The following is a 10,779-nucleotide window of genomic DNA, read 5'->3' as shown; positions in this document are numbered from 1 at the left end:
GAGGAGCGCTGCCACAGGGCCAGTCGGCGTGTGCAGAGAGGGCTGTGTGCAGCAGGGGAGGCGCCGGCTGTGAGACAGGGAAGGCGCGCTCCCCTGGCATGCATTTAACCCCTGGGACACCGCAGCGCCCAGGGGTTAAATGGAAGCGCAGGTTAATACCTGGCTCTAAGCAGCCCCCTACCTGGGGACTTCGGACCATGTTCAGCAGGGTCCCACCGCGGGACCCCTGCTGCTTACCTGTTGTCCCCTAGATCCGGCCATGGTCCAAAACATCTGGGGTCACCGCTAGCTGTGACCCCCAGATGCTTACCAGCATCCCCGGATCGGTACCGGCGGGGTGTAGGGAAGACAGCATGGACGTCAGTATTGACTGTCCATGCTGTACTTCCAGATGTGCAGCCACAGCTGCATGAAGAAAACTTCAGGGGCTTCTTCTAAGCCCCCCTCGAGCAGGTGCATCCGACTCCGGCCAGGCACCAAACGAAACTGAGATGCCTTGGCTCGGGGGCGGGGTATAGGAGGGGGACCCTAGTACATCCTGGGAGGCTGAAAACTTAACTCTATGGTGCCCAATGCCTGACATCATCACCTATACCCAAGGTATCCTGTGGATACCCTATGGACCCTGAAGTAGAGAAAAAAAAACTCAAATCTATACTATTCTCAAAATGTTGCGTGCGCCAGCTGCCTAGGCATACTCCCCTCACCGTTGCGGCTGGATCCCCTTCAGCACTGTGTTGTAAAGAAGAGACAGGCACACATTATTATAATTATGAGGTATTGGCAGTAACCACACACACTGCACACGTTCCAGCACAGAGAGAACACAGAGTCAGACTAGGACACCGCACTGCAGAAGGACACGTGATGGAGAGAGGAAGGCGCGCACACACTCATAGTAACCACACCCCCACAGCATACAGTTGAGACCCTTATTATGTCGCGTCCCGATGACGCAAAAAAGAAAATCATTTATTCATGTCTCTATGTCAGGAGCCATTTTGGGATCGATTACGATTCCCAAACACAGCGTGATCTCCGGTAAGATGGCCGCTGAACAGCGAGTGCTGCAAAATGTGAAGTTATAGTACAATCGCTGTTCACCGACTCATTCTTAGTATAGTAGTTTATGTGTGCATAGGGCACTGCTACTGCTGTTGCGGGGCAGCCAGCACAGTCAGTCCTTGCACAGACGCGGGTCGCTGCAGTGTCTGCTCTCTGGCGGGGAATGTGACAGAATAACACGTGTTACAATATTGTGCTGGTGTCAGCAAGCCGGAGGTTATAATCGCTTAATAAATAATCATATCATTATTTATTATTATATATGTGCGGGTCAGAAATACACTCTTTGTGCTTAATGTTATCTATCTATCGCAACCTTAATCACAAAGTGTGTTTTTAATGTTTACATTTAGTTACATCAACGTTGCTGAAGTTATATTTAAAGTACTTTTAATAGAGAAATGAATGATGTCATCTTTTTTATCTGTTACAGGTTGGTCCTGGAATTATGCTTTAACAATTTAAGAACAAGAGTAGCACAATGGAATTTGGTAAGTTGTTCTTAAACTTTCCATTTTTTTTTCTTTTGTTTCATTAAGCACAGATCCCATACAGCTGGGTCGCGGAACAGGGAATAACGGAAATCCATTGCACATATCCACTCTGTACATATCCAGTCTGTTAGTGTTCTCAGGGCCTAATTCAGCTTGGATCGCAGTTGCTAATACGCACGCAACCGGACCATTGTTGCATTCTGTGCATGTCTACAGATCGCAGTGCGCGAACCAGCCACTGTGATGAGGACTGCAATCACTGAGGCTAAGGAGACGCAGAGTGATTGACAAGAAGTGCCGTTTGTGGGTGGTAATGGGGGGGTGGTCGTCCGAACGCAGACGTGCCAGTGCGTTTGCACACCGTTTCATGGGCGTGCATAAATGTTCTACTGGGTAGCTATAGGCAGTGTGCGGTCTCATAGCGTGCGTGGCTGTTAGCAATTCCTGAGTAAGGTGAGGGCTTGTGCAAGTGTGCGTAAGGGTTTGATGGTACTCAATTGTACAGATGGTTTCGCTATTCTGTTAAGTATTACGGATGTTTGTATGGTAAAGTGGGCGTCCTGATGTGGTGCTGAGATTGCATTGCAATCGCAGTGGTTTGACTTGCTATCGCAGTTGAACTACATGCGTACGCAGCATTGCGATCCAAGCTGAATCAGGCCCTTGGTTGGGTTTAGTGTGTTTTTTCTTTTCTGGTTATGTCGGTGACAGGGAAAACATCAGACCTTAGCCCTTACAGAGGGGTGAGGGGATGTGTCAAACCTTGGAGAGAAAGCGTAGCAATATAAAGTACCAATCAATCAGCTCCTGTCATATTACAGGCTATATTTGAAAAATACCTGGAGCTGATTGGCTGGTACTTTATCTCTCTCCAAGGTTTGATATATCTCCCTTGAGTGGAAGTTGCTGTCATGCCCCAATACCCTATTACTACAAAAGGGAGATGCAGCATAATAATCAAGCAATTTTTTTTCAAACATGACTGGTTTAACCATCTCTGATGGATGAAGATAGTTTTCTTTTGTTAGAGGTTTATTAATACCCTAAAAAAAAATAATAATTTGTAATTGTTTGATTAGCTATCCCGTCACATTTCAAATGATCAGGGATGCCATTCAGTACTGCGCTGCCACTTAGTAAAAGTACAGAACCCGCAAACAAATTTGGTTTGCCCACTTAAAATGGCAGTAGAGGCTGTTTGTGAACAGGATAAATGATACTGTAAGTCCTTTTTCTAGGTGCTAGCATAGCATCAAGGTATTGTGTGAAAATAAGCACTTTTTCATGTACATAGTTAGATTTGTATACATATATTTATACTACATATTGCTACATATACTTTTCATTCTGTTTTATATATAAAAAAATATATAATTGGCATATGCCAGACTAACAAAGCCTGATATCAGTCATGACCAATTATTTCCCCATCCTGCTTTTTATTGCCTGCACCAATCAATGAAGCTTAAGCTAGACAGACAATTGCTGTTGCCAGAACCACTTTTCTGTAAATAGACTTTAGGTAAAACACAAATAAGTAAACCTCTCAGCCCCATTCAGCCGAGAGGGTCTCTGTGAGAAAAAAAAGTGGCCAGCATGCTAATTTGCACCTTTTTCCTTTCATCTACTTCATTTAAGCAGTTGAAACCATTGAGAAACACTAGCAGGGGGTGAGGAGGGATGGAGTGCTGTTTGGTGTGCTACCAGCATAGTGGGTATGCTATGCTATCACTGTTACTTTGCTGGAAGAACCATAAAGGGAGGGTGGGTGTTATAATACATTTTTTAATATTCTACAGGCTTTTGTCACAAAAAGCAATGTATTGTCACAGGACGAAGACCGAATCAGCAGACGTTCATAACTCGTTGCAAGCAGGGCTGGCATTAGAAATTGTGAAGCCCAGAAAAAAATAATCACTCTAGGCTCCTTCAACATGTTCAAAAATAGACCCACGCTCTCACATCCCAAATGTGTTTTGAAAAAAAAAAAAAATCCTGCTCCATTGCCATTCAAAATGCCATTCATACCATCCCACATGCCATTAGACCTAAACTTATGTACTTTACATGACATCCAGTTCTTACCTTGTTGGTAACTACAGTGCTAACTGTGTGGAGTTTGTATATTCCCCCTGTGCTTGCGTGGGTTTCCTCTGGATGCATTCCAAAAATATACAGGTAGATTAGATGGCTCCCAACAAAATTATCCCTAGTGCAGGGCTCGACAAATCCCGGTCGCCATGGCGACTAAGATTTTGGTCCTGGCGACTAGGTTTTACAAGAGCCAGGGCAGGTACAGTACAAGTAAAGCTAATAAAAAAAAAAACCTCCTCCGGAGATGGTTACAGCAGTAGGCGAGTCATGCCTGTCACAGGAGGAGGAGTGTGTGGCTCCACCTCCTCCCTCCAGCAAGGCAGTGTGTGTGGTGAAGGAGAGAAGTCACCAGAGCCTCCTCACTGCAGCATGTAAGTGGGGGTGGGACAGACGGACGGAAAGACCGACCATCTTACTGGCCATGTCACTGCGCTGTGACTGCCCACCAAAGTGGATGGGGCCCACCCTGCCTGACTGCTGCTGCAGGACTGGAGTACTTTACCTGTTGCAACTTGGTGCCAGGGCCGCGGCGGCTCTCTGGACTCACACCCACGGGATCAACTTAGACAGGGAGTCCATCCAGACCCAGTCCAATGGAGATGAGGGCTCCGAATTTTAAAGAAAGTGGCCGATACCCCCCCTAGCTCGCACAGCGTGGGTTAGATAAGCATACAACCCCTACAGCCTGGGGCTTCTACAGTGCATGCTGTTACTTGTAGTTCCCCTACAAGTTTCCTCAGCCTAGTGCACTGACTATAAGGGGAAAGTCTCTATGGGTTTTATGGGGGAGCCTGCCTTTAGCTCCACTGCAGGTTTCCAGATAGGTGAGTTGTGTTGCACCTAGGGGAGGGCATTGTTATATTGGGTATTAATGGGTGTGGTGGGTATCAGTACAGGGCTCTGTATTATGTACCACCCATCAGTAACTGCACCCATTTATGTGCCACTCGCCAATAACTGCCCTCCCAGCTGTATATGTGCTAGTCACCAATAACTGCCCCTCTGTCCTGTCATCTGTCACTGGTGCTATGAATGGAGAGGCCTGGCCTCATGTCGGAGGAGGGAATTACAGGGACCATCTGCCTCATGCATCTTTGTATGGAGACCTGCCATCCAGCTATCTCACAGTAAAGGACTCTGCAATAGTTATCTCATAAAGGAGAGGTCTTAGATGTGCTAGACCAGGGGTAGGCAACGTGTGGTACTCTAGCTTATATGGAGCTACACTTCCCAGCATGCCCTAGCAGCCACATTGTTGCAGGACATACTGGTATGTGTAGTTCTACAGCAGCCAGAGGGCCACACGTTTGATACCCCTGTCGCTAGGCAGTGCAAGATAGTTCAACCTTTGAAACATATGTGCAGTGTTTTGAAAGGGCTTCAAGGAATTTGGGGTATACTGTGTGGCAGAATATGAATTGGCGACAGGCATGTGATAGAATCTGATTACCACTGAAAAAGCATGCTTGGTAGTCTGATGGCATGCAGGGAGATTAAGGGGCATGTGTGGTGGTCTATACAAGTTTACATATATTTTGGTCGCGGACGATGGTCTGGCTCCTAAACTTTTAAGATGGCTCCTAGATTTTACAAAAATTTGTCAAGCCCTACCCTAGTATGTATGTATGTATGTGTGTGTGTGTGTGTGAGCATGTGGTAGGGAATATAGATTGAAAGCTCCACTGGGGCAGGGACTGATGTTAATGGACAAATATTCTCTGTGAAAGCGCTGTGGAATACGTTTGCGGTATATAAATTACTGGTAGTAATAATAACAACATTTATATAACACTGTTGTGCTTTGCAATTGGAAAATCTCAAGTTCCCTGTCATTTTAGACCCTATTTATTCCACAAAGGGCATTTATTAAGCACGACGCATCACCAGTTGCAAAAAAAAAACCAAAAAACAGTTCATAGTAATCCTCTTGGTATCTCTTATTATGTAACCTGTTTGTTATGGTACATTGAGTTGGTTTATTCAAGGAATTAAATGTAGAAATGAGCTTGCTGTGATGGAAGGTAAGTGGAGATATTAGTAAGAAGACTTGGACAGGCTAAAAGAGTGCAGTTGATGTGTAGCTGGGAAAGTGAGAGATTAATTACAGGTTGATTGTTGGAGAGACCTGTAACGATGTGTGCTGTGGTTGCATGGAGCTTGAGGTATCATAGCTAGCTACCTGTTGTTACTGTCAATCCCTTGGAGATTTACTGCTTGTTGCAGGAGCCACATGTGAAAAATATTAGTTTTATCAGCAAGTTGTCTATGCCATAAACAAGTCCATACCGGTTATATCCTGTGACATTTCATTATAAATGTATTGCCAGTTTCCATAGAAGTCACACAACTGTTGATAATCCAATTTCACAGTAGCCATATCTTCTAATTTGAGTTTGGTAGATCTGCTGGTATTGTCTCTCAATAAATAGGCTAAATTTTTTTTTTTTTTTTATATTTATAACTAGTAATTATTTTGTGTACTACATAGATATGCACTTAAAATAAGTTATTTATGGTAAAATAATTATTTTGCATAGATTAAGTTACGGTATGTTTCTTTTGTGCAGGAATTTGGAACGTATGTGAACAAACAGTGGTTCTACAAGGAGCACTGCTGCTAGCTGAAAAGCTTACCCTACACAAAACATTGCAGGAGATTAATAAGTCTGACTGGCCTCTTATCGAAAAACCAATCACAGATGCTTTAAAAGAAATCAGCTCAGGTACTCAGTCTCAAAGCCACGAATGGAGGAAAAGAGCCATTGCTATGTTTTGGGCCAAAATTCTTTCTTGTCGTTCGCAACTGTCCCTGAATGACTCAGATGTTGAGAGGAAATGGAAAGAGGATATGTTCTTTCCAGTGGAAAACATGATCCCAAAAATAAATCATACTGTTCTCTTCGAACTGCTCAAAGCCACAAAAGCAGCAGATATTTTTGCAGAACTCCTGTTGGCACTGCCAACAGAATTTTGGGTGGAAGAAGCATCCTTAATGTTAAACCATGTTATTGATGAAACCTCCATAGAGGATGTGACTTTCTTTTTGGATGTCTGGTGGGAGATAATGAAAAGTAAAAACAGGCAGGATGAGACTGTTACGATGTTTGCAACCGTTGCACGTCAGTACTTGTCAAAGTCTAATGATGAAGTTTTCCAGAGCTCTAAGAGATTTAAGCCTGACCCTGAGCAAGCTCTTCTTCCGGCTGACAACATCCTCACAGTGTTTTTAGAGGGGCTTCATAAAATTAGACAGTGCATCGATAACAGCAAGCTGAAGTGCTACACCATAGCAAACTTGGCAGACATGTTATGTTCTTCTGCCTTTCTGGAGAAGGAGTCTGGCCATCTTCCCATAAGACTGTATTTGGAGAAACTAGTTGCTGTCCTTTGTTTTTGTAATGCCAGAGCCAAAGATCTTTGTCCCCAACGTAGCCTCTCAGAAATGATTAGGGAAGCAGACAGGATTGTACAAGGTGGTAACACTGCTTCCAGATTTAGATTACTACGAGGAGCTCAGTATTTTAGTTTAAATATTTTGAAAGACCTGCTGCTTCACTGGGGGGAGGAGTTGCACAATTATATGAATAACAGTGAAGTGATTGGCTATGAATGTTACAGGATGAATGGAAGCCTTGCATCCTTGCATGAAAACTTGATTACATTAAAGGCTGCTGAGATTTTACCTGAGGAACAGAGGGGGAATGTTTTAGAATTGGCAGACTGTATCACTAACCTCCTGGAGAAAGCAGCCAATGCGCAGATCCAGTGCACAATGAATGACACCGACATGATGGCTGCAGTTACTATGAACATGATTGATGCTAAGATTGGCCGCTACGAGGAGTTATGTTCTGTGTTTGCCTCAGAAACTTCTTGGGCCTTTTCCAATGACTGGTTAAATTGTCTTAAAAAGAACAAAGCACTTTTTCAGGAACCAAACCTTATATTTAAATTGCTGGAAACTGCAGTTAAAGCTACGTCTGAGCAAAACAAAATAAATATCAAGCAAATCCAAACGTGTGCCAATGTCATCTTAGATCTGTTTTGTGAACTCCCATTATCCCAGATCAATGAAGTGCTTCTGAGAGTCTTCTCTATATGGGGAAAGAAAGGACTCTCTCATTGTATGATCACATTCACAGATCATTTCCAAGAGGAGCTCAACATGATGTTCAATCAAATCGCGCAAAATGTACCGGATTACAAAGCTGTTTCCAGAGTGGCCAGATTGGCCATTTTGTACCCTGAATATGTCGTAAACAAAGCCTGCCACTTTGCTGTATCAAACCTTGGTGCTCATGTTTTCTTAGCAAAGGTATTGACTTCGCTTCCTGCTTTAAGCTTTAGCTGCTCTGATAATGCAGAAATGCCTGTCTCCTTATTATCCCAGTGCTTGATGGAGAGCTGTTGGGGAAAGCTGTCCTCTGATAAGGAAGAGAGTCAGTTCTTATACTTACTGGCTTATCTAATGGATTCATCTGAAACTGTAGATGGTAATGTTGCAGTCTCGCTACTACAGCCAGCAGAAATAGTAAGGATATTTGTTCTTCCATATATACTAGATGAATGCATTAATGTAGAGTTTTGCTTGCAAATTCTTCATAAGGCTTTAAATGTAGAGAATGTACTAGATATCTCAGGCAAGCATTGGGTTCTGTCATGCTCACCCTTCCCTCTTATTATGTCTCTTTGTAAGCTCCTCAATAGCTACAGCAGGTGCTGGCAGCATTCAGATGAACCATACTGCCTTACACTGGGATCAAAGGAGTTAATAATTGATATCCTTACTGAGATTTGTACTGTTATCTTGCCAGAAGCTGATGCTGAGAAAGAAACTTGGAACAAATCGCTTTTCTGGCTGCACAGAAAAATGGAGCAGTTAGATTGGGTTGTACGCCTGAGACTAAAGCCAATATTTGGCAAACACTTTAAAAATGAAGTCCCTGCTACTTTGTTTGCTGTTTGCAAACTTTCTGGGAATGAGTGGACAGAACTTGACCTTCCAGAGTATGGTCCTGGCACGGGGCTGCTAGCATGGATGGAATGTTGTTGTATTTCTGGAGAGATGAAGGATCAAATGCTTTCCCTTCTATGTGTCAACACAGAAAATCCTGAAGAGGTCAATCTCTTCAGCAAAGGTTTTTTAGTGGCTATGGTACAAGTCCTGCCATGGTGTAGTTCAACAGAATGTAAGCTTCTCAGTCAAGTTGTGAGGAGTCTTCTACAGAGACAACTTCTCCATGTGCCATACACCCTGGAATATGTGCAGTATATGCCTCTCCTTAATCTCCGTCCTTTTGCCTACAACCTGCAGTTCTCTGTCCTCCTGCTCCGATGTTTCCAACTCCTCTGCAGCTCCAGCTGTTCTAACTGGCTTACCTTTGATGGACAAAAACATTTGGCTAGGCTTTATAGTGGCTGTATATCTGATACACTGGATGTTGTGAAACAGCAGCTGACGGACCACAATCTGCAACTACCCAAAGATAAGAAAGAAGCTGACTATGTCCAAGAAGTTTTGTTCATTTATAGTCAGGTTTTCTGCCATGTCCTCCATATAATAGCAATGATGCCGGAAAATACGTGTGAACCTCTTTTCTACTTATCCTTGGAAATTCTCTCTCTGTGTGAGGCACAGAGCGCAAATGACACATCCAAAAACCGCTTACTCAGACAAGCCAATGAGAGACACTTCCTGAAGTCCATCACTGAGAATGTGAGCAATGAGCAACACCGGGCTACTCTCATGCAGAAAATTAACAAACTTTAATAACACGTGTATAGAAATGTAATCTGTTATACAGTGTTCTCTAAAATCAGCCATGGAAGGTAACAAGTCATACAATATGCACTGTTTCAAATACTATGGCTTAAATATAAAACAATAAAACCTTTGCGGTGGAACAGCTATGGCTTATGATTCTACCAAATGCACTGTTATGATATAGTTATGCCAGCCTTGTAAATAAGTGACTTTCACTGTCTCTGCAAGACCAGAAATGATACCCTGTGTGCATACAGATGGAGATACTGACATCTGTTATGTTGTTAGCCTATAGCCTTCAAATGTAGTGGATAGCATTTTATTAAAACTACTAGTACAAACATCCTCAGACAAACAAGCGAAACATTGTTGCACTGTAGATGCATCTCCTTTGTAAATAAAAGTGCAATTTCCACCTTTTGCAACTCTATTTGGATTATTTTAAAAGTGGTAATATGGAAACATTTATCAACTGTAACAAAATTAAGTAATTTGCAGTATTGCAATCTTTTTACTATGTTGAAATGGTACACAAAAACTCAGCCATGTGTTAAGTATACAGTAAGAGGTATTTTAGACAGATGAGGTTGGCGGAATTCCACCTGCATCATTTTGTTAGGCAGCTATAGTTTTAGATATCGTCTCCATTGGAGTTTTTCATCCAATTTCTTTTGTAGGCTAAATGCTGCTACCTTTTAATTTATATTACAAATCAAACTACTGACATTTATTTAAATATGTGCAGTAGTTTCTTGTACTTCAATTTAGACTAAAGGGATGATTTTATGTAAAAATCCTGGGATTTGTATTTTGGAGTGACTAATTTGGCTAGAAGCTGAACATGCTACTGGGCTGGCGCTTAGACCTTCAAGCTCAGTGACTTGTTAACACTTTATTCAGACATGACTAACTGGACAGATCATGCCATTGTGCTTTGCACCAAGAGAGACATGCAGATGAACAATGCAATGTGGTGTTTTTAATGTTATATGAAATTTAACTATTTTTTTTTTTTTTTTCAACAAAACCCATATTGAATAACTAGGAGTACTGACCACTATTGACTGGGTTATAACAGGAAATTGGGTAAGGGTTAGTAGAGATTTAAGGACATGAATAAGGCTAACTGTTAAGGAATCCCTTATTGAAACAGTTGTATGTTTTCAATGATAAATTATAAAATTCCCATGAAGTTACATGATGTTTAGTTTGATTACCCTGATAATCCCATGATTTTATTCAGTAGTTATGTCTTTTTATGAAAGATAGTAAAACAGGGATGTGTAATTAGAGCATCAACAGGGCCCGCTAGTAAATGGACAGACCAGTCACTGTCTGACAATATAAAGTAAGCAGTTTTAT

The 10,779-nt window shown here is 42.4% G+C and overlaps 1 protein-coding gene across 1 annotated transcript; it reads left to right on the top strand.

Annotated features, from left to right (window-relative positions):
- The first annotated feature begins 1,131 nt into the window (after positions 1-1,131).
- GEMIN4 (gem nuclear organelle associated protein 4) lies at positions 1,132-9,837 on the top strand. Its single transcript, XM_088445878.1, has 3 exons — positions 1,132-1,281; positions 1,499-1,556; positions 6,221-9,837. Exons 2-3 carry the CDS (start codon positions 1,547-1,549, stop codon positions 9,421-9,423), a joined length of 3,213 nt encoding a protein of 1,070 aa, XP_088302004.1. The 5' UTR covers positions 1,132-1,281; positions 1,499-1,546; the 3' UTR covers positions 9,424-9,837.
- The last annotated feature ends 942 nt before the right edge of the window (positions 9,838-10,779 follow it).

Source organism: Taudactylus pleione, unplaced genomic scaffold, assembly GCF_031769625.1.
Source record: "Taudactylus pleione unplaced genomic scaffold, aTauple2 ptg000391l, whole genome shotgun sequence".
NCBI classification, from domain to species: domain Eukaryota; kingdom Metazoa; phylum Chordata; class Amphibia; order Anura; family Myobatrachidae; genus Taudactylus; species Taudactylus pleione.
The sequence above is the reverse complement of the archived record's forward strand: the minus strand, read 5'-3'. Positions and strand labels throughout refer to the sequence as shown.